Raw genomic sequence first — 25714 nt, forward strand, 5'->3', positions numbered from 1 at the left:
GGAAAGCAATGGTGTGGTGTACTACTAATTGCTTCCCCAAGCTGTAACCATCACTGCTGACATATATTGTTAATGACTGAGATGTCTTGCAGATGTCATCCAAGAACAATGGCCAGGAAGAGTGCGTGAAGCGATGCTACTCCACGACAATGTCTGCCCACATTCTGCTAGACTGACAAAACTCACTATACAGGACTCAAGTTGGGAAGTCATTCTGCGTCCACCTTATTCACCTTATCGCGTGCCTTCAGATTTTCACCTTTTCTGCTCTCAATCAAAAAACCTTCAGAGAACGTTCTTTCCAGATGAAAATGCATTCTGAACGTTGCTCAACAAATTCTTTGCCTAACCATGTCATTTCTACAGTTGTGAATTGAAAAGTTACTGCCGGCCGGGGTGGCCGAGCGGTTCTAGGTGCTACAGTCTGGAACTGCACGACCGCTATGGTTGCAGGTTCGAATCCTGCCTCAGGCATAGATGTATGTGATGTCTTTAGGTTAGTTAGGTTTAAGTAGTTCTAAGTGCTAGGGGACTGATGACCCCAGTAGTTAAGTCCCATAGTGCTCAGAGCTATTTGAACCACTTTTTTGAAAAGTTACTCCAGCATTGGGCGACTGTTGCAAATACTGAAGGAGAATATATTATTGATGACTAAAATCTCTGTTATAGGTATGTGTTGTATTTATTAAACTAATGGAAAAACACTAAAAACTTATACACCAACCCAATATTTTGTTTTTACAGCCTTTAGATGTGTGTGATTTATTGTGTAACTGTAACTTAGTAGATTTCTTTTAGTACTCATATTTGGCAACAGAATGGTCAAGTCAGCAGTTTGCCACAATTTGGTGATGACCATTCATGCCCACATAGAATGCTGTACAGTAACTGCAGCATAACTGATCATGGCTGGTTTCACATGTGGCCCTGCCTTTTACTGGGTAAGAAATACGCGTGGATGGACTGCAGTGGGAGGTGGTGGGTTATATATGGGATAGGTCTTGCAACTGGGCTGATCACATGGGAATGACCCATGGGGTGCAGGATTGGGAGTAGGATTGGAATAGGGCTGGACAAGGACATTCTGAAGGTTTGGTTGGTGACGGAACACTACTTCAGGGGATGTGGGTAGGATTTTGGATAGGATATCCATGACATGAAGTAGGTGTAGTCCTGTTGAGGACATGGTGATACTGGAGAGCTCCTGATTTCCAATGCAGATGTGGTGTCCACAGATGGCGAAGCTGTAAGGAAGAGATTTTTTTGACATGGAATAGATGACAGCTGTCAAAGTGGAGGCACTATAAGTGGTTGGCACACTTGATATGATCAGAAATATTTATGGAGCCATCTGAGAATTGGAAAGCAACAGCTATGAATATGGCTTGATGAATTGAGAACAATCAGGTGGAGTGGATTTGGGAGTAGGCATTGAGGCTATGGAGGAAAGAGCAACTGTTGTCCTTGCTGTGAGTCCAGACCATGAAAATGTCATCAATGAATGTGAACTAGACAAGAGGTTTTAGATGTTGAATGGATACAAAGGATTCCCCCAAATAAGTTTTAAAATGTGTCATATTTGGAACACAACTGAAAGAAGGACAAGAAGTAAAATGATGAGCATTCTATCAATCAATGTAACTGCTGATAATTGTTGTAAGAATCTTTATATTCTTATGACAGAATGGCAATTAATTAATTAATCTTTATACTACTAGCAATACACAAAAGCTGCTATATCACAAGTCTTGCAAGTAAAACATATAACTGCTAACTGGTTCTTCATAGAAATACTCCATATCTTTTAAGTAATTCAACAAAAGAAATATGGTAGTACAAATATCAGGACTTGTGATGAAGAGAATCTGAAATTACCACAAAGTCCAGCAATTCTGAATAGGCTTTTCCCAGAACAATTCTAAAAATTGAAATGCACATACTTTTGCAATTAATATTAAAGCAGTGGTATAGTGTACTTTGTTGTTAGCCACACTGAAACAGTACAAAATTTTATATAGAAATATTCCTATTCGAAAAATGTATATTGTATACAATAAGGAGACAATATGTTAGCAATGAAAACATGGGAAACAGTCAAAACTTAAAACGAGCAGAAAAACTGGTGAAAGAAATGTAATGTGTACCCAGCATTTAAAAAATCACACATTTTTGTCAAAGGAAACATCAGATTTACAAAAGAGTAAAATTATTAGCTATACAAAGAAATGTGCACCAAATATTCTTTATTTCATCATCTGTTACAGAGTAGACACAAGTATTTGCCACAAGAAAACATCTGAAATAATGAGGACGTTGTCCACAATAGAAAATTAGTTATACAATAAGGATTTAGAAAAACAATAGAAACTTCATAATAAAATTAGGATCTAGAAACACAATGGAAAGTTAGTAATGAAATAATGATCAGGAAACTGTTCATGCAGTGAGCAAAGAAATTGAGTTAATAATACATAACATGATCTGAAGAGGCTTAATGGAACACGAAGGCCAACTCACCACAACTTGAGAGATTGGACGGAATGGATTTTCTGTGGCCACATCACCATCACTGGACTGATGCTCCTGATGATTTACATCAAGTCCTCCATTCTCATTTGCTATTTCTCCTCTTTCTTGTCTTAGTTTCTGTACTCTTTCCAGCCTTTCTTTCTTTGCTTCATCATCTAGCATTTTTTGCTCTGTGACATCTCTCTCAACACGAGCATTTAGGTTTTGATAGTTACTTATTATACAGTTCATAAGCCATCTGCAATCACAAAAGTTCCATGTATTTATGGCCTGTTTATTGGCTGGCAATAATGAATTCAAGAAGAGTGCTGTTTTGCTAAAAACTTGAAATGGAATTAAATCAGTTCACAGCATGCTCTACTGGTAAAAGAAGACATACAGTGATTATCAAATTATGAATACTTAAATTTATATATAAATGAAAGAAAATAAACATGTCTGATTAATTCACATGCTCCTTAGTGCTACTTTCAAGTAATTTTTAAGTAATTTTATGTTGTCACTAGACTTGGTATTCCTGAGAACTAATAAAAAAATTGAAGCATAAGGAACATATTTTAACAACAGAGAAGTGGGGTGATTAATAATTCTTTTTACTTTAAATTCAGTCTCACGTTACACAAATGGTATCATTAGCCATTTCAACTACTTAGCAAGTCATCAAAGTGCAACTGAACAGAATACAGAGTCAGTCATGATGTAATGGACAGTGTGAACATTTCTCCTGACCTGTTCAGTTGTACTTTGATCCATTACTATGTAACATTCAAGTTATCTGACAGTGAATAGCAAAGAAGATGAAACTCGTACAGATACCTGTTGTATGACCTGAGGATGAAATACACAACAAAAAATCATTTACAATATATCACCATGTTCCCCTACAACAGAATGCCTAGTCTGTGTGCAGTCATTCTTGTGAATAGTTGGAGGAGAATCCTCAAATACATAAAGAGTATTTGACAAATAATCTGCTTTTGGGGAGAAGTGCCAATAATGATGAAATCAGACAAAACTAGTGACTTTAACATGTGCGTTACTTCTAATAGCTATAAAAAATGTGCACCACATATAAGAGAATATCAGAAAAAGGACTCAAAATAAAATATGTTTTGCACATTTAACTGCAAAAGTTGCACACAGATCACGTGTGACATCCTGTCTCACACACACTATTACGACAGCTGAAGTTGCACCCTTTGAAAGCAAATGTGTCCTCTTTATGTCCTCCATATAGAAGTGTTCTCTACTGTTTCATGACCACAAAATTTTCATTCCCTACTTAGCTTCTTCACCATATTGTATGCCTCAGGCTTCTGTTTGTGAGCTTAGTTGTTAAAGGTGAGAACAGTTGCATTACAATGTGTAGACTGAGTGCTACTAAAATAAAAGAAAATATGAGTGATACTTGCTGACCATTAGCGGTGGCTTTCGGAGAACTGCTGCTAGACATTTTGCAGCAACTATATATTTTATATCCTTCTTGGATAACAAATACATAAAAGAATGCCAAAATGAAATTATTGCAAAATAAAGGTACAAGGAATGCAATGAAGCAAGAAAAGTAGAGAAAAAGGTTGAAGGAAACAGAATTGTTTAAGAATTAAGAACAGAAGGTTCCCATGGCTTCCCATGGCTATTGACAGGAAAGACAAAGCAAATCAGGAAATAAATTAGATGTGGTAGACACAATGCTTTACATACAAATTAAGACACTAATATGGCCTACACTGATATGAGCAGTTCACTCATGGGAATCATCAACACTATTATTAATATTATCAAAAGGAAAAGTCACATGAGAAAATTATAAAATTACAAGAAGGCAGAATGGCTTGCCAGTACTTACTCTTAAGTAATGTCAATAAACACATATAAAGGAAGAAAGAACTATCGTAAACAGAACTATTTGTTATTTCCCTGGTACCACAACAAGTGAATCCCTCTCAACACTGATCTTCCCTAAACTAACCTCCTTTTTCCCTGCAGATGGAATAGTCTGTTCTGAAAGCTAGGATGGTTTTTTCCACTTTTACATTCAGCATTTCTTAGAAAGTTGATTATTAAAACTATCATATCTACAAATGTGGTAGACGTAAACATCCTGTATTTATTTCTGGGTACTTATGGTGACTGATATTGCAGCTCTCTGTGCCATCAAAAGACTCAGTAACCCTTACCCTGCTAATCCACAAATACAGTAAATGTGGTAATAGAGGCAAGAATCTTACAGTGACTTACTTCATAACTATGTAATAGAAGACAAATGAGTGACCTGCCCATCCTCTGTAACCCTCCCCAACCTATACTTCTCAACAAACTATTAGTTCCAAAGGTAGGTTGTGTGTTACTTCTATTTTTATATGTACCCATTGGCAGCAATACATATTTCACCTCCTGAAGATATTTGATGGCTAGAAATAGAGTCGATTTATTTTAGAAGACCCCGCAGTGGTAAACTATCAATCTGATGTGAAGCAGAAAGAGTTAATTTCTGCAGTGCAATCAATGGGATGGAAAAACCATTTACCAGGTCAAGCAAGCTATTTGGGAAACAGGGACTATAACAACTGTAAATTTGAATGGAGATAAAACGTATATCCACAAACTTGAGGGACACCTTTTCTGATTGTTCATGGGTTGTGTGAAGTGACAATTACTATTTTTCTCTTGTTACAGATGCAAAAAATTAGCCACTACAGAGAGCTGTCCTTAATTCCACATTTACATAGTTTGTGTACATCAAGGTGTGATTTAATGAACTCATGTATTTGGTATGGTCATAGAAGATTCCTTCAACTGTGTTGTTCTTTTCTTGTGATGTGCTGATCTTATCAAAATTATTTACGACATCTACAGTATTTTTTCCTGCTGGAAATCAAATTGATCATTTAAAATTTTGTATGGGGATATCAACAACTTTCTCAAATACCTCTGACAAGACTGTCTGAAGAGAGATATGGGAATACTTTCCCATATCTTTTCTTGATTTATAGCTGCTGGATCAAGAGTAAGTCCTATGTCATAAAGTTAGTGTCAAGAGGATTCAATTCAGTAACAGGTGTCACAACAGACCTTCCACAACAGTCGCTGATTTAATAACAGACTCATTTATGTGTGAGGCAATCCTCCAACATAGGATCACGTTAACAACTTCAGTTCCTCTTCTCTTCCTTTGTTGTTGTTTCCTATTTTTCCAGTATTCCCTGATCTTCTCCCCATGAAGTCTCTTCCTTTCTTCTGTCCAAGTTGTTCCCGATTTTTTATTTCTTCTGCTTTGAAATCCTTCCAAATTTAGTATTTTGTTTTTAAAATGGTTTCCTTCTGCTATTTCTGATTCTTTGATGTTGTTTCTTTCAAGCTCTTTTTTTACTTCTGTAATCCATGCTATTGTCGATTTCTTCTTCCAGAAATATAGGAGTATTTGTTTTGTTAGTCTATTTCCATCCATTCGGTATAGATGTCCAAAAAAGGTTAATCTTCATTTGGCCATTACTTCAGGTATTTTCTCTATATTTTTGTAGATCTCCTCATTACTTCTTATTTTCTAACCATCTGCAGTTTTCACTGCACCCATTATTTTTCTAATAATCCTTCTTTCCAGTACCTCTAGTTTGTCCATCTCATAGTTCATCGTTAGGCATTCAGATCTATATAAACATTCTGGTCGTACCACTGTGGTGTAGTGTTTTAGTTTTGTTTTTCTAGATATACATTTCTTGTTGTAAATATTTTGGTCAAACCATATGCTCTTTCCATTTTGTTAATTCTTACATCTATTGCAGATTTTTCTAGTCCATTCTGTTGTATAGTTTCTCCAAGATATTTAAATTTATTTACTCACTCTATTTTACCTATTTGTGTTTCTATGTATTTTGGTGCATTTTTTATATTTGTCATGAATTTTGTTTTTTTCAGCTGAAATTTTGAGACCAGTTCTGTTTTCCAGAATGTTTATTTGAGTAACAGCTTCTGTCAGGTTTTCTGAATATATTGCAAAATCATCCGCAAAAGCCAAGCAGTTTACCTTAATTCCATGTGTTTTCCTTGCCAGAGTTATTGGTTCAATTTTGTGAATTTTTAGCTCCGAATTCCAGATCATTACAGTTTCTTCTAGAACACAGTTAAACAGTAAAGGTGATAAACCATTGCCTTGTCTAACACCAGTTTTTATTTCAAAAGGCTGAGATATTACTCCCATAAATTTGACTTTAGATACTGTACCTGTTAGTGTTTCACGAATTATGTTTGCTAGTTTCGATTTAACACCAAATTCTCTAATGACCTTATCTATCATTTCTCTGTCTATACAATCAAATGCTTTCTTGAAATCTATAAATGACACTAGTATTGGTTTGTTGGTTAACATTCTATGGCGAATTATTGACTTTAAGTTAAAAATTTGTTTGGCACAGGATCTTCCCTTTCGAAAACCACCCTGATATTCTCCTAGTTGTTTGTCTAAAGTATCTACCACTCTGTTGAGGACAATTTTTGATAATATTTTGTATGCCACTGGCAGAAGTGACACTCCTCTGTAAATACTGACATTTTGTTTGTCTCCCTTTTTATGTAGCGGGTGGATTAATGCTGTTTTCCATTCAACTGGAATCTTTTCAGTCTTCCAAATGTTTCAAAAAGCAGCTGTAGATCCTTTATGATTTTTGGTTCTGACCACTTCAATAATTCTGCTGTAATGGAGTCTTCACCACTTGCTTTATTGTTTTTGAGTGTTTTGATGGCTTCATGAATTTCCAGCTCTGTTGGTGGGAAATATTCCTCTGGATTTTGAGGTGACACTGGAAATTCTAATTTATCTGTTGGAACTGGACAGTTTAACAACTTTTCAAAAAAATTTGTTAAAATTTCACAATTTTCTTTATTATTTAATCCTATTTTGCCATTTTCATCTTTGAAACAAATACATGGTGCCTGATATCCTTTAAGTATGTGTTTAAAGGTTTGGTAAAAATTTCTAGAATTATTTTTGGTGAAATTTTCTTCTATTTCAATAAGTTGAAAATTTTCAAAGTTCCTTTTGATTTTCTGGATTATTTTTGATGTTTCTTTTCTTTGTTGTCTGAATTGTTCAAGGTCTTCCTCTTTTTTCGAACATCTCCATTTTCTCCATTTTTGAGTTCTGCTTCTTCACACTCTTCATTTCACCATGTCTTCTTTTTATTCTTGGCTAATCCTAAAGTTTTCTCTGCTGCTTGAGTTATTTTCATCTGGAGTTCACGCCAATCACCTTCTTTACTTGTCTCAATTTCATCTCTAAATTTTTCTATATTCTCTTTAGTAATATTCGCTGTAGTGGTGTTCTATCTGATCACTTTCTTGGTTGCCTTTTTTAGTTTAGATCGGAGAAATTTTATTTTAATCTTAGAGAGATAATGATCTGAATCGAATTCCCCATTTCTGACTATTTTAACATTCATAATTTCCGTGATGTACCTTTTAGATATGGCTAGGTGATCCAGTTGAAATTCACTTAGGTTTGGATTTGGATGTCTCCAGGTTTTGGCTTTTCTTGGCAGTTTGCGGAAATGTGTGGATATTTGTTTTAACTGGAACATTTTACACATGTTGATCAGTCTTTCACCATTTCTGTTTGTTCTTGAGTGTGCTGGATATTCACCTACAATAGTTCTAAATTTCTTTTCCCTTCCAATGTGTGCATTGAAGTCACCAAGAAGTATTTTAATGTTCTTTTTAGGTATGATAGGAATGTCAGATTCTAAAAGGTCCCAGAATTTATTTACTTTCTCCAGATTTCTTCTGTTGTCAGCATTTATAAGCGCATGACAGTTTATGAGGGTGTAACTTTTATTCTTGCACTTCATTGTTAACATGGATATCCTTTCTGAATTCGAGCTAAATTCTGTTACACTATCCACATCTTTTTGTTTACATAAAATGCTGTTCCAAACATCGGCATGTTTTCTGTTATTCTCACTGGTGGTTTCCCTTTATAAATTCTATAATGTTGTGTATCAACTACATCCTCATCTAAGAATCATGTTTCCTGAACTGCTATAATCTGTATATCATTCTTCTGCAGAAATAATTCTAATTCCTTCTGTTTCCCAGTTTTCAGAAGAGAATTTACATTTAAGGTTCCAAATTAGTACTTCTTCTTGAACTGAAACTTGGAAGGCTTTTCTATATATTTCATCTTTTCTTCACCGCAAATGTTGGGACTCACCAGAATCCTAGGTCCCATTGCATTACATGATGTAATGGTGGATTCCTCATCAGAGTTACCACCTGGGGTAGAGCATCCATTGTGCGAACTTTCCATATTGCGACTTGAAGCTGTAAATTGTAAAGAGTAGGGAATCCAAGGTCATCCCTGAATTCCCGACGTAAGACCAGGTTGTTAGCCTGGACTATTATTTATTCAGCCGCCACTAACAAGTGGAGCAGACGCTGTCAGGGTGCCGCCAATAACATGTGGAACCGTTGTGCCCTCTGTGCATTTTGGCCTTGGACAAGAGGCTGCCTCTTCCGCCAGCTCCACCGTACCGAAGTCCATCTTCTCCGCCTTCGTTGCCATATCCCTGGCAAGGGGCCCTCACGAGGTACTATCACCAGGGCCTGGTGAACCAAGGTTTTTTTTAGCGAGGTGTTACTCCTCCCCCTCCTCCTTTCTCAATGTGGCTTGGGACTGTCTATGGCTTGGATGGTAGAGCTTGGCTCCACAATCAACATATCACAGTTTGACACACAGTTCTAAGTTATAACTCCCATTTAAGTTAAAACTATTTTTACTGGTATTTGCCCTCATCAAATGCCACAGTATATCAACATATGACATTCAATCTCCACTTTCCTTCAATTATTTATGGAACAGATTATTATATGTGTGAAGTCACAACTGTGTTCTGGTCTCAAATAAGAATTTTGATAGCTGCCTTTTATGAACTGGGCTCTACCAACTGAGCCCCATGAGAATGTCCCAGGAAGTAACTGGCAGTATCAAATTGCTGATCGTTACTCTCCACTCCTTCTTCAGTAACACTCCTGAGACCACAGAGAAGACAAACTGCCTACCGTATTGACCCACGAAGGTGCCAGTCTCACAGCAGAATTTGGAAGGAATGAAGAACAGCCGCTAGCATGTGCAGGCCAAAGAGCTGACTTGCTGTGCAAGGCTTGGATGGCAGAGCTTGGCTCCACAATCAAAATATTACAGTTTGACACACTGTTCTAAGTTATAACTCCCATTTAATTTAAAACTATTTATACTGGTATTTGCCCTCATCGAATGCCACAGTATATCAACACATGACATTCAATCTCCACTTTCCTATTTTTCATAACATACACTGCTCCTTCTCCTTCCTCTAATGTGTGTTGTATCACCTGTAATACACTTTCTATTTTTTAGTGTGTAAAGTATCAAGTACCCGGCAGATTAAATCGCCATGCCCACTTAACACACATTGTCCTAAGTTTGTCAGCATATTTCCTCCTTCTATTTTCTCTAGTATCAGCCTCTCATATCTTTATAGCTCATGCTTGCTGTCAAAACACTGCTGCTCCTCTACAGCTCTCAACACTAAATAAAAGCAGTATTCCTTTTACTGGGGCCTCCTCCACTTTCACACTCATGTGCCATTTTTAACTCTGAGCAACTCTTATTGTGCAGCCCTTTGCATTCTATTCTACTTAATGGTTTACAGGATACAGGAACTTTCACATCAATAGCACATCCCAAAATGAAACACCAGAATTTATAAAACTGACAAAAAGAGAGCTGGGCTAACTAGTACTTTTCTTCAGATCAGCACCTCCCAATATGCAACGCCCAAAGTCACAAATAAAAATAAATCATAGAACTCCTAGCTTTCAGGATCACAGGTTCCTTCTTCAGGGCAAAAAAGATGAAATACTTTGGGTAGTTTGTAGAGTGGAGGCAGGTTACTTAGAATCCAATATAAGACGAAACCTCTATTTGCTGCATTCTCCTTCATATATGCCACCTTTCTTCCTCTGATATGGTGCATCCTTCTTAACAATTCTGAATAATCTGCCATCCCATCTCCAGCATCCTCTAAATATTTCTCATTTTCTGTCCAGCAGAAAGAATATGTGGTTTCAAAAGTTGGAAGTATTGTAAATTTACTTTTATGAATATTTAGGCTGCGCTACAGGTTGTGCACCCTGAAGGTAAGTGCTGCTCAATCTGTGTGTCTCTTTGTGAATTTAATAAATTCCTGAATAGAATTTCCCTCTTCGCATAGTTACCTGCCTTATGTCACCTAAACTATTATATCCTTTCACTCTATGATCCATGAGATTAACGTCTAATGAAACATGGCTTATGTTATGTTTCCTTTTAAATGACATGTGCCACATTCTTTTTTACAACTTTTATATTAAATGCACATTTTATCAAAACACTGGCTCTCTGCAATAAAGACTGGAATAAGAAATTGCATCTGACATTTTTCTTAAAGAATATAGCTAATCGAATACATAGAAATGCTGTAACCAATATAATCTACATATAAAAATTCAGAGTGAGGTATAGCAAATTTGGTAAAAACTGGAAAATTTATACAGCACACTATAAACACCAAATTCATAAGAAAAAATAACATTAATTAAATTATTTAAACAGACACATAGGCAGTTTTGGCTTTATTTCAAAACATTTACCAGAGTTTCAACAGCATATGGCAGTAGAAAATCCATGGCAGGACACATATGAAATTGGAAAAAACATTTCACTAATCACATTTGACATGTATTCGTGACTGTGGTTGGTTAAAACAAATATAAAAAGAGGATAATTATCCAACAAATTTCTTTAAATTTGTTCAATATTAATTGGAAAATTTCGACCCTAAAATGTTTACAACCAGATTTATTAATGCAATAAGTATCACTGAGTGACATTATGGTATAAGTATTAGGTACAAACATTCATGGCCTTCATTTCACTGTGGACTTTTACTATGCACTTAATTTTTTCCTCGAAAGTTGTGCTCAAAATTAGAATTAATTAAAATATACTACATTTCACTTTCGGTGTGCTTAGGCAATGGAGGGCGCTAACAGTTTGTTTAGGGATGGGTAGTAGACGAACATGTGACCCTCGCAACAGAGTAGTAACAGCTGATTTGGTATACATGACAATGTGAATATAATTTTTTAGCAGTTTTCCAAGCCAATTTATATGATGTTTTAATGTAGAACCATGATGGTATCTAGCCACAGAAACACTGCCACCAACTACAGAAATCAATTATTATTACAACTGTTCTAACAAAGAACTAATATCCTGATTTATCAAATCAAAATGTACAATTAAAGTTAACAAAAAAGCAATTCGTGTACCAACTATGAACTCACTGTTTATAAATATGCATCTCTTATTAATATCTCTCTGTATAATTCCTTTAAGTCACAGCAATGCTGGTTCAAGAACATTTTTCCACACAAGCTACATTTGGTGCACCTGCCCCTCCCATCCCTCAGACATTAGCTGCCTTTCCTTGGACTTAAATAAAAATCTAGAGATTGCAGAAATCAGCAGGCATTCCTCTGTAGTAGAAATAAATTTCTAAATCTTATTCCAATGTTAAACATTGAAAGAAGAAAAAATTCATCTCCGTTTAAGGTAATTTCTTTGATTTTCAAAACCCGTTAGTGAAAGCAGAAAGAACTAGACATGTAGTATTGTCCTAGCTTTGAAAAAATGCGGTAGCTATTGAACTGAGTGAAAGGAATGAAAATATAAAATTTCTGTTGTATCTTTAGTTTAGTAATGGAGTTCTTTAAGTATAACAGTGGAAAGTTTATGTTGGAATATCAACAATATTATGAAAAGTATAGACTGCTACTCACCGTAAAGATGACATTGAGTTGCAAACAGGCACAACAAATGGACTGTTACACATTGAGCTTTCGGCCAAAGCCTTCTTCAGGAAGGAAAAGAAAAACACACACATTCAAACAAGCAAGAACACCACACACACACACACACACACACACACACACACACACACACACACACACACACACACACATGACCGATATCTCCAGCCCCTCCAGCCAGATTCTGGCTTGCTTGTGAGATTGTGTGTGTGTATTTTCCTTCCTCGAGAAGGTTCTGGCTGAAAGCTCACTGTGTAACAGTCTTTTCATTGTGCCAGTGTGCAACTTAATGTGTTATCTTTACAGTGAGCAGCAATCTATCCTTTTCATAATATTGTTGGTAATCCTTTAAGTCTACAATTTTTCTGTGTTACATCTAATAAAAGTGTACTTCAATCATAAGAGTGGATTCATTCTATTCAACGTCGGGCGTGGTGCATTTATACCCACATTGGTGGCCCCATTTTTCCATTCATTTTGTTATTTCACCATTCAACACCATTTATCTTTGAGAGTCTTTGGCATAAACAGTTACAAACAATGGACCAGTTTAATACCAATGTTCCATCAACACTGTTCATGCCAGGTAGTGTGTGTGTGTGTGACGCGACCATGTCCATCTGTGCAATTGCAGCCACAAAATCATTTTGTGTTGCTGCTGAACACATCAATTCATGAACTTAACCCTTGTGAGATAATGCCACCATGGTGGGAACACCATACCATGCTGCTGATTCTGGACACCACTTTCCCCAGATCATATGGACCCACCTTCAGTTCGTCGCAAGGACTTGCACCAATCAAACATGAACATCACTCACTTCCAACCAGTATGTCATCAGCATTTCATGTAAGAACTTCGTCATTCTGTTGAGTGATCAGTCCATTCACGGTTATGTTTTCAAATGGCTACAGCCATTGCAGCTACACCTGTCATCCCTTTGCCCTCCCCCCTCCTTCCACACCTGCCATGTCATATGGACAAACCCCCCCTCCCTCCTCCTGCACCATCTCTGAGATCTTGGGCAATGCCGCACCTTGGACACCACTCCAGCTGCACTCTGCTCACTGCACTTTGCCGCAACAAAGTGCTTCCGTGCCTCTGCTACGTGGCTCCATGGTGTGACCTGAGCATGTCAGAAGTACCATAATTACTTGGTGACAGCCCACAGACTTGTTTTTTCCTGGTCAACAACATATTGGGCATCCACTGCATTCACAAAAATTATGATAAATTTGTGTGCCTCATCAGTCATTTGCAAGAAAACACTGACCTTATACTCTTGCCATCTGCCTCACCTAAATATGTCAGCACACAGGATGTTATTATTGAGTGCCTGTCTCACTTGCCAGAGGATGCACTTCATCAAATCACACATGAAGGGCAGCTGGGCAACAAATCACCATCACATTTCTGCCACATATTGCATGCTCTTGTCGACCCTGAAGTGTCTCCAGACGTGTCCTGGTGGACATTGTGGTTGGTGAAGTTACCTTAGGACCTGCAACTACAAGTGTTACCAGACACCAAACTTCAACTCACCACCTGAGTGTACCACATAATATGTCATCACCAGCTCCTGCCCTCTGCAAATCACCCCATGTCAAACATAGTTGACAACAGTGCTTCACCAATCCCCTCCTCCTCTCGTCCATATGACAGGGCGAATAAGAGACTGTGCACGATACTAGACAGCACTGTGCTGCCACCTGGGAAAAAGCCATTAGTTCAATTGGCTCTGGGCCCCCATCCCACTCCCTCTACCGGGAAGCAATAAACTGTTAGCAGCCAGCACAGCACAGCAGATGGCATGAGCAACACTCATCATGCTCCACACCCAATCTACCCACTATGCTGGTTCCACGTGACATTTAGCATTGCTGTGAGGAACTGTCAACTTCCTTGTGCATGGCAGCTAAACAAGCCAAGTGGACTGGTCTCAGTGCCTCATTCCATGTTGCTGCAACAGGAAATCACCAACAAGATCAGTCGTCATTCCCTGCATCTTCACTCTTCGGCAGACTTCATGTGCTCAATCAAGCTAGTAATACACTGTTCCCTGTTGACATGGATGCCGATTCAAGTATCACCACTCCCTCCATCGCCCTTCTGAGCCTTCTAATATCATTTACAGTTCTATGAGCAACCAACAGTTTATCACCATCCATTGCACCGCTGACTTTTGGCTCTAGCTTATGCCCAAGCTTCCATTCTTTTGGATCTTCCTCATTGCCGACATTGATGGCCTGATCCTCAGGATTGATTTCCTTAGACATTTTGGTCTCTCACAACATCTTCATGCAGCTGCCTTGCTTCACCACACCTTGGGGATACACATTCCTGGTTGCTTCGCCTCTATCCCTACCTAATGTGTGGGTCACTGTGACCTTCTCATCCAAGTTTCCTCCAAGTGCACTCACCTGATGGCTTCTCATGTCACCTCCCTCCACAACCTCTTAACACCAAGTCATAGATCCATTTAGTGCCAACAGCATCATCCTCCATCAGCTGATCACCAACACATCAGACAACTTGGTATGTAATCTCTGCATGGTTGACAACCTCACTGCTTTGCAGTTGCCTTCCAACGAGAGTCCTGCCAACTATCCTGCCACATCTCCTTCACCAGCCACACTGCAAACATGCAAGGTCAGCGAGTCCCATTTCACCAGTGTTCAGTGTGAAATTTCTCTTCCTCCCCCCCCCCCCCCCAACCCCACCCCACGCCATCAGGCGCATATGAAACAAATGTTGCTGCAACATCTAATGGGTCTGCCCCAGGTTGACTACTGTGTAAAGCCCTCCCATCTGTTATAAAGCTAGACACTTTACTGCTAAGAAACTATTTCATGCAAAGTCCGCTGTGCAAGAACGTTTAGATGCTGGTATCATACACCTGTCTGACAGCAACTGGTCATCCCCAATCAGCTTGGTCGCTAAGAAAGACAGTACTTTTGATTATGAGGAGACTCTCATAAAGTCAACACACTTGCTGTTATGGACAGTTATCCAATACCTCACACTCAAGACTTTGTGCAGCAGCTTCATGGCATGTAGTTCTAATGGTTCAGTTCAGTGTTACTGACTGTCGCAAGGCTTACCATCAGACTCCGATTCACAAAGACAACATCTTAAAGACTGCAATTATCACACCATTCAGCCTGTATGAGTATTGCTTTATGCCCTATGTCCTGGAGAACCTGGTCCAAACATGGCAACAGTTCATCATGTTTTCGTTATTATTTTGCTATGCATACTTAGATGATAATATCATCCCTCCACCTCCGCCAAGGAGCATGAGCAACGCTAATTCCACGTGTTCAAAGTTCTTTCACGTAACAGTGTAGAGATTAACTGTGACAAGTCACAACTTCAGCGCTACAATGTTATCTTCCTCAGCAATACTGTCATCCCTGACAAAGTCCCTCCCATGTCAGACAATGTGGCTTTTATTAATGAACTACCCAAAATGCATTGTGATCTCAGGCAGTTTCTTAATATGGTGAACTTTTTCCAAATTCACATGTCTCGTGTTGCTTCATCAGGATCCCCTGACTGATGCCCTTGTTGGTAAAGATACCTCTGGCGCACGCAAGGTACAATGGTCCGATAGCATGACTTGCAAGCATGTTCAATGAACCCAAGACAACTATTACTAATGCTGTCACTCTCGTGCACCCAATCCGTGGACACTCACATCTCCTTCACTACAGACATGAGAAAATCTCCAGTTGGCAGTGTTCTGCAACAACATGTGTTGACACCTCATAGCCACTCCATTTCTTTCCCAAAAGACTTTCTTCCTTGTAACGCAAATGACTTACCTTTGATAGAGAACTGTTAGCAATCTATGAGGCTGTCCATTACTTCCGTGAGGACATAAAGGGGTGAGAGGACATTGTCACACGGATGTTATCTGTCAATATACCACCAATGTCTTCTACATGAGAGGTGCCAACAATGTCATGGCTGACTATGTGTAGCATGTGTACTGCTCCCCACTCGACTTAAATTAAGTGGATCACATGGAAGTGCAGGACCCAGACATCCAAGACTTGAATACCTCTTCCTCTTTGACCATTGAATCATGTCTGAATCATGTCATCTCCTTTGTTCTACTTAATGGCTGTGTTACACATCTACAGGTACAACCTGTCTGCTGCTCCCCGCACCTCTTCGACTTAAGCTTTTTTTGACCGTACATGAGCTGGCGTACCCCAGTATCATGGCTACAGCTTGCCTGGTAACCAAGCATTTTGTCTGGGCTGGAATTCAAAGAGACTGTCGCACTTAGGCTTGCATGTGTTTACCCTGCCAATGCAGTCAAGTTTGCCATCATGTCCAACCTCCTCTAAGGCATTTCGAGATCCCAAAAGGCAGGTTTCACCACATCCATCTTGACCTTGTCAGTCCTCTGCCCCCCTCGGATGGATTTAAGTACATCCTCTTCATGATCGTCTGCACCAGCAAATGTGTGGAAGCTGTATCTCTTATGAACATTTCAGCTGATCCAGTTGTGCAAGCCTCCAACAATACCAGTCTGACTCATTTTGGCTGTCCCTCATGCACACTGATAAGGGGAGAGAGTTTGAGTCTCTACTCCTCCCCACTCCATGTCTCATGTATTCTTACACAGTGACCTCAACCAGCATGAGTTTGTTGTGCTCCACAATGAGTCTGTTTGCATGGCTTTGCAGCCCATTTACTCAGGACACACAGGGTACTCTGCTGGACTAACAGTACTACGAACATTACCTGTAAGGCAAACACCAAGCTGTTTCACTTAACTGGGTTACTCTGGGATGGACACTGAACAAGCAAGGATCCTTTCTCACATCCCCACCCTAGATGAGCTTCCCACAAGTAGCGACTTCTTCTCTGAATGCCTAGATCTGCAGCCTTCCTCAAACTCAAATGCTGTGTGTTATGTGCCCCCCCCCCCCCCCCCCCCAATGCTCTCTTACTGTCACCTCCAAATGCAAAGGTTTCTACAACCTCCTCTCTGTGTGTGCCCTCTACTACTGGTACTTTCTACTCAGTTGCCACTCCCCACCCCTTCCAGCATCATCACTTTCTGTATCGACATTTTGCCCTAGTACATTGAGGAGCTCTTACTCCAGCTGCACAATGGCACACTCTTTGTGCTTTACACATCCCCAAACTCCCTTGAAAACCTGACCACCTGCAGCGCATCCTACTCTGTTCCTACCAGCTTCCCACTGGTGCCGATAACAACATCTCCATGCTCATTGATGCCCATGGCTGTCTTACAGTTTCCGTGCATCTCAACTCATTACCCTTTCCGGATCGGCATCAGATGATTTCTTTGTCCCGCGTGGGTCGCCCACTTCACTCGCCATGCTGGCTACAAGACTATACCGTCTCCTCTGCCAGCAGGGTCCAGCCACGCCTCCCCTCGGGACCAGCAATGGTATGACTGCACACATCACTGTACTGACTTTCAACTGACTGCTGTCTCCTATCTCCTACCATTGCACAACATGTCTCCACTTCTCATTCTCCCCTGTGCTCTCCGCATTGCCACAGGGGAGGGGGTTTGTGGTGACTAGTAACAGCAAAACCATCAATAGCTATTCATTCTTCAAGCTAGCTACTTCGACTCTATCTTAGTCAGTGGCAATATTGCTTATGTGCTTCCAATTATTCTGTTTCGAATTATGTGTAATAAAACTGTACTTCAATCATAAATGTGGATTCATTCTACTCACCACTAGGTGTAAAGCAAGAATACCCACACACTCTACAACTGCATAAACTGAATGTTATGTGCGAAGTAAACTCGCCAGTAAAATGTAAAATGTAATGTTCTCAAGTAGTATTGTATTTCTTATTAAGGTAGGCCTTGCCTGAAATTTGAACCTAATTAGATGGGAACTTAAACAAAAAGTTTACATTATTATAATTAGGACAATATGCTTCCAGAATGAGATTTTCGCTCTGCAGCGGACTGTGCGCTGATATGAAACTTCCTGGCAGATTAAAAATGTGTGCCGGACCGAGACTCGAACTCGAGACCTTTGCCTTTCGCAGGCAAGTGCTCTACCAACTGAGCTACCCAAGCACGACTCACGCCCCATCCTCACAGCTCTACCTCTGCCAGTACCTCATTTCCTACCTTCCAAACTTTACAGAAGCTCTCCTGCCAACCTTGCAGAACTAGCACTCCTGAAAGAAAGGATACTGCAGAGACATGGCTTTGCCACAGCCTGGGGGATGTTTCCAGAATGAGATTTTCATTCTGCAGTGGAGTGTGCGCTGATATAAAACTTCCTGGCACATTAAAACTGTGTGCCGGACCGAGACTCGAACTCGGGACCTTTGCCTTTCGCGGGCAAGTGCTCTGAGCTATCCAAGCACGACTCACGCCCCATCCTCACAGCTCTACTTCTGCCAGTACCTCATTTCCTACCTTCCAAACTTTACAGAAGCTCTCCTGCCAACCTTGCAGAACTAGCACTCCTGAAAGAAAGGATACTGCAGAGACATGGCTTTGCCACAGCCTGGGGGATGTTTCCAGAATGAGATTTTCATTCTGCAGCGGAGTGTGCGCTGATATAAAACTTCCTGGCAGATTAAAACTGTGTGTCGGACTGAGACTCGAACTCGGGACCTTTGCCTTTCACGGGCAAGTGCTCTACCAACTGAGCTACCCAAGCACAACTCACGCCCTATCCTCACAGCTCTACTTCTGCCAGTACCTCATTTCCTACCTTCCAAACTTTACAGACGCTCTCCTGCCAACCTTGCAGAACTAGCACTCCTGAAAGAAAGGATACTGCAGAGACATGGCTTTGCCACAGCCTGGGGGATGTTTCCAGAATGAGATTTTCATTCTGCAGCGGAGTGTGCACTGATATAAAACTTCCTGGCAGATTAAAACTGTGTGCCGGACCGAGACTCGAACTCGGGACCTTTGCCTTTCGCAGGCAAGTCTTGGTCTGGCACACAGTTTTAATCTGCCAGGAAGTTTTATATCAGCGCACACTCCGCTGCAGAGTGAAAATCTCATTCTGGAAACATCCCCCAGGCTGTGGCTAAGTCATGTCTCCGCATATCCTTTCTTTTAGGAGTGCTAGTTCTACAAGGTTAGCAGGAGAGCTTCTGTAAAGTTTGGAACATAGGAGACGAGGTACTGGCAGAAGTAGAGCTGTTGAGGACGGGGCGTGAGTCGTGCTTGGGTAGCTCAGTTGGTAGAGCACTTGCCTGCGAAAGGCAAAGGTCCCAAGTTCGAGTCTCGGTCCGGCACACAGTTTTAATCTGCCAGGAAGTTTCAGGACAATATGCTGTCTGAAGCCAGTGGCAGCTCATAACCTCAAATTTGTGATCATCTCTCAATCATCTCATTTGCAGATCCACATTTACTCGAATGTTTTTTGCTTGTATTGCCACATACTTTCAGCCATACCAGTTTTTACTACTAATTATAACACATCTTGTACACAAATTTTGCAACTTGGACGCCTTCAGCACCCCTTGCAGCTTCGTGCCCCTAGCAGCCGCTTGTGTTGCTTGGGCCTTAAACTGGCCCCATCCACAATGTAAAAGACAATTTCCATTTTCTTCATTCCTTTGTCTTTCAGTAAACTGTCCTTTCATCTACTCTTATGTTTCCTGCCTTGGTTTTTCTAGTCTTCTGCTTGAATGGCAAGTAACAATTTTACAAAAAAGCATTTAAAAAACAAAAACTCAATATTATTTCTTCTATTTCTGCTATTAACTTTATGTTATAACATTTATATCAAAAAATTCTAATATTCTAGTAAAGACCATGCACTAGACCAGTTTAATTACCACATTAAATCGGTAAGTCAAAGTAAGAATGCAGTTACATCAATAACATTTTGTTACTGTCTTCAGCATTATTTAATTTCATTTTTTAAGGTCTGGCAGGAGGTTAGAATCATCCCAATACCTATGTTAAAAATGCAAACAATAAAGTAAATAAACAAATAACTTCAAAAATAATTTTAGGCCTCTGAAGAACTATTTCTGATAAAAATAAAGAAACTATTATGATCAGGAAAACTAATACTGAGCAAATGATATGGGTTGGAGAACAAGGTAAATGGAACCAGGCTTGGTTGTGCACAAGAAAGAAACAGCACCCTCTCCTGATATTGAAGATTTAATTAGCAAAGAAAGCTAAATGAACCTTGTTTTGCTTTTAGAGCTTTGTGGATGCATTCATGCCACAAAGAACATTTGAAAATGGTGTAAAAAGTTCCACAATAACTGCACCTGTAAATATTTTGAGCACATAAGAATGGAGATCTTGAATAATTCCTGATTTTCTGTTCTTGATAACGATAGGATCTGCAGCCTGAAAAAGAATACTATGTGTATAAACAGTTAATTAGGACTACTACGTCCAATGTGTCATAATAGATACTACAGTACTGAGCAACTGAATTAGACATCTGCCTCATGGTGTGCATCACAGCACCTCCCACAATAATCCATGACTGCTCAGCCACCAGCTACAACTCAAGAAGATTGGTCAGAATTCTATGGCATCCCAGCTGTATTCAGTAAAAACTGCGGTCAGTTGATATGGTGAGGGTGTGGTGGTGGGGGGAGGGAATATTCACTTCAGCATGCTTATGTCCTGTGCAGTTCTTCACAAAAAAGTTCTGACACAATTTGGGAGTAATGGGATGATGTACTCTCATGCCGATGGTACATTTCAACTGCAGTGTGCCATAAGTGAAAAAATGCATTGAAATGATCAGACAATATGTTCCTGTACCAGTCACTGCTAGAGTCAATGGCAGATGTATCAAGGAACCCATTTTATTGCCTGGCCAGAGTGACCAGAGGTACCAATCAAGTGCATGAGGCATGCTTGCTTGTGTGAATGTGTGTATGTGTTTTTTTTCCTTCTTAAAGAAGACTTTGGGTAAAGGCTCAATGTGCAATAGTATTTTTATGTTGTGTCTGTCTGCAACTCAATGTGTCATCATTACAGTGAGTAGCAATACATCCTTTTCATAATATTGTTGATACTCCAACCTGGACTTTCCAGTGTTAAGAGTATGTGACAGTCAATGGTGACATGTGTTGTCAGCATCTTATTGACTGTGGCTGATTACTCCCATAGTGGTGGTTGCCCCTAAAACAAGGTACTGATAGTATATCCTTGACACAGTAGCATATGAAAAGCCCACTGCCTGCTTGCCATTGAAGATGGAGTGAACCACGTGGTAGGCTGTGATTAAATTTTCTGATAGCATGTTGAAGTGTAAAAACCAACACAGCAGTTATATCTAATTCAATTGCTCATGTGCTTTACCTTGCGAAATTCTGATTGACAGGAAAACAAATGCATTCTAATGAGGAAATGGTGGACTAAGGTTTCAAATTTGTTACAAACACACACACACACGCACACAGAGAGAGAGAGAGAGAGAGAGAGAGAGAGAGAGAGAGAGAGAGAGAGAGACAGACAGACTTATGTGCAGTATATTTAATTTTGTATTATAAATCATCTAAAATTTACTAGTCTCTCAGAGAAACAGATAACTAGACATTGATGATATATAACACTGACTTCTCAAGTGTAAATGTCCAGAACAAGTCAGATCATGATTTAACAGACAGAGTGTCATTACATATCACATCAAGAAGCAATGAAATTATATAAGAGATCCATGATAGTGATCTGCTGGGAACTTCAAAAGCATTCCTATTAAAATCAATCAATTATGTTCCTTTAGCATACTTCCTTAAAATTGACCAGCATTTCTTCAGTATTGGCTCTACATAAAATCTGCCTGTTATAAGCAACGTTATACTTTCTCATCTGGTTAACGAAATAGCAAAACAGTAAAGGAATGGTACACTGTTACACTAAGTAAAATTTGGCAGAGCTGATTTACAATTACATTCCTTTGGAAAAAAACTAATTTACATTTTAAATGAAAACTATTCAACTTCAAGACTGTTGTGACTCAATGAAGATATCATTGTTTTCTTTTCACCTAAGATGTATTGCTCCTATAGACTACATTTTTATAACAGTTGTCACAAACAGCTCTTTTAAAGTGGCAACCATAAGTCAGGTTAATTGTACTCACTATGTTTAATTGCTGTTAACCAAATATTTGTGGATCAGAGTGTTGCCATGAGGATTTATGCAGATCTTATCTGCATGTACTTCATCTACCTGATCTCCTGTTGTCTTCTAGTATTTGTGTTGCCCAAGTGTTAACCACACTGTCACCAATATCTGTTGCATTATTGCTCATAGCAGTTTCCAACATATACAGTACAAAAAGGTCATCACAGCCAACGAAGAACAGAAATCTTATGTGATTCAGCCATGTACCACACACTATGAGTGTCAATTTTCTCCATCCTGGTAGCAACAATCTTCCATATTACCTTGCATAGCCTCTAACTACAGAGCCAGGAGACAACTCTAGCTATGTCTGCGCAATACACCATATAACAGAGATGCTAAGTCGCAGATGAGCACAACAAAAAGACTATCACAAAACAAGCTTTTGGCCAACACAGCCTTTGTCAAAAATAGATGACAGACACACGCACACACACACACACACACACACACACACACACACACACACACTCAACACAACACACACACACATGACTGCAGTCTCTGACAGCTGAAGCCACACTCCTGCATGTGTGTGTGTGTGTGTGTGTGTGTGTGTGTGTGTGTGATCTATTTTTGACAAAGGTCTTCTTGGCCGAAAGCTTATTTTGTGACAGTATTTTTGTTGCACCTCTCTGCGACTCAGCATCTTCCCTACATAGTGATTAGCAACTACCCTTTTCATAAAGTTGTTACATTCCATCCTGGATTTTCCATTGTTTGATTTATTTCTGTGCAAACGTTAGTGCTGCTCAATAGCAGCCTTATTTTATGAGTACTGATTCATTCTCAAGTGTAAATTACATTCCATACTGGATTTTGCATATATGTATATAACATTAATTACAAAAGGAGAGACTGGCCGGTGCCTGTTTATCTTCAGCAGGCAAAATTCAAAGTATCACTAATGGAAACACTTAAAAGTAGAAAACAACTATGGCTCAGAGAAACCAGCTCCTTTTTCCATCCTTCCACAACTAATCCCTCTTTCCTCCAAAATAATGGAACACATAAATTTTGAAAGATAGATAGCTTTTTTTTTTCCTTTTTCTCCTACTTTTAAGTGTATCCACTGGCAGTAATCTGAATTTTGTGTCATGAAAGTAAGTGCTGACAGCCATTCTGTTTCCTTGTAAGTTAACAGTTTCCTCAACTGGGGTTTCCTTTTGATGCAGTTAACTTTAACTAAGAATACATAATGGAATGCTGAGGGCAACATTGTATGTATTACAGAAATTGAGGAAGCTATGAGGAAATTAAAATTACAACAGATGATTTAAAAAACAAAACAGACAAAATTAAGGAACTCATATACACACAAATCAGACTAAAAGCTGAGATAAACAAACAGGCAACAGGAAGGGTGATTTCAGATAAAGAAAGAAAAATGGGATGTGAGAGGATGAAGAATTACTGGGTCAACAGCAAACTGAAAACCCTTCTTTATAAAATCGCTTAAGGCAACCCGATGAAGGCCATAAAATAATATTAGATAGACGCAAAACATGGAACAAGTCTCGAGATTCCTGTTGTTACATTTCAATGTGGTAAGCAACAGCATACTGAATGTTGCTGGGCCAGATAATTTATTTGTGACCATTCATTCTGAACATGTGATGCTTGCCTTGGGAATAAAAAATATTGGAAAATAGTTAATGGTTTCCTCTGTTCTTGCTTAAGTATGTTTCCCTCGTGTTTGGGATCAAGTACATTCTAATACATGGCTGCAGACAGCTGTTCATACAGGTAATGTACATGAGGAGTAGGTACGTTTAGGTTGTTCATAATGCCTTATAAACATATTGATCAACTTATATCCAAGTAACCTCATGTGTATATAGTGTTTTAGGCAACTGTAACTCATTCCAGGTCAAATAATATCCTACTTTTTAATGCAATCTGTATGATAATCTTTTAATCAGCTGCTACACCAACGGTAAGGCTTTTCATCCTCTACCTGTGTTCTCAAATAAAATCAGCAGTATCCAAAAACTTTCCAGAGCTAAATTTTACGGCTGATCCAATCTTCATAATATACTTGTTAGGCTCTAGGGTGCCTCTAAACATGTTTCTATAGCTCATGGCTCATATTCCCTGCTACCACAGTAGTTTCCTTCACCTTTGGATCTACGTTCTATGCCAAAGGCATCTGCCTTCTTCTTTGTTATTCACATTTTGTATTCTGCTTATCATTATAAGTACAGGTGACAGTACTTATTCATATTTTAGAATTTAAACCTCTGCTGTGTGCTAAAGTGCTAATTTCTATTTCTCTCCTAGGTTTTTCTTCTCTGTTGCAGCTTTTCTTTTGTCATTGTTTTACTTGAGTTATATCAACCTTGCACTAGATATTTCTGTTTAATGATTTTTTATTTTAGTTGAGTTTATATCAACCTTGTTCCAAATGTTTCTGTTTAATGAATTTGTTAGTGGTGTTCCTCTTATCTAATGCAGTTATTCTTACTCAATAACTATGTAAGTGACTGTGACTGCACATCACACCAGAAAATGAATTTGAAAGAATAGCCATTAAGTAATCTATCATGAAAAAATAAATCAATTTTGTGCCAAGTGGTCCTGCCACACTGATGAGTTTGAAATCCACTGCCTACTGTGGCAGCAAACTATGTCAAAGTCATGCTCCCTGGCAACTGTTTGCTTGACCTGTGGCTTAAAGCAGCCAGAGACACTGTCTTCTCTCTCAAGGCAATGGGCAGTGTGGAACTAGAACAGCAGTACAGGCTGCCTCAGGAAGCTGCATGAGTTTTCCTTGTTGTGTCATGCATGCAGAAGCTATTGTGACAGGTTTCTGATCACACCATTATAGGCAGCACAGTCCAGTTGCATGCTAATTGGTGTTCTTTTAAAAGCAAAAATGTTTTGTATATTTTCCTCTTCATTTTGCTTGTTCAGTTACTAAGTGGGGAACTGACTGAGCATAGGTTAGAGTTTCTACATTCTACCAGCTGCAGAAGGTTTGCCTTGTTGTAGTCCCCGGCATGATGATACCTGTGTGGTTTCACAGCAGACTTAGTGTTTGTGTAGCTGTTCCTGGTCAATTATGTATCATGCTTTCATGCTTCCAGAACCTGTTTTGGCTCCTTGTGAGGGTTTCTGTAATGTCACATGGTTATAGATTAGGCCAGAGTTGCTTGTTTCAT

At 39.2% G+C, this 25714-nt stretch overlaps 1 protein-coding gene across 3 annotated transcripts in view; it reads right to left on the reverse strand.

Moving 5' to 3' along the window:
• LOC124776224 (ADP-ribosylation factor-like protein 13B) overlaps positions 1-25714 on the reverse strand; it is a 213328-nt gene that overhangs the window by 53505 nt on the left and 134109 nt on the right. For all 3 annotated transcript variants that reach the window (XM_047251093.1, XM_047251085.1, XM_047251101.1), the window contains one exon: positions 2518-2767. In XM_047251093.1, the coding sequence (XP_047107049.1) occupies positions 2518-2767 (250 nt within the window). The remainder of the gene's footprint in view (positions 1-2517; positions 2768-25714) is intronic.

Source organism: Schistocerca piceifrons, chromosome 1 (genome assembly GCF_021461385.2).
Source record: "Schistocerca piceifrons isolate TAMUIC-IGC-003096 chromosome 1, iqSchPice1.1, whole genome shotgun sequence".
In the NCBI taxonomy this organism is placed as follows: domain Eukaryota; kingdom Metazoa; phylum Arthropoda; class Insecta; order Orthoptera; family Acrididae; genus Schistocerca; species Schistocerca piceifrons.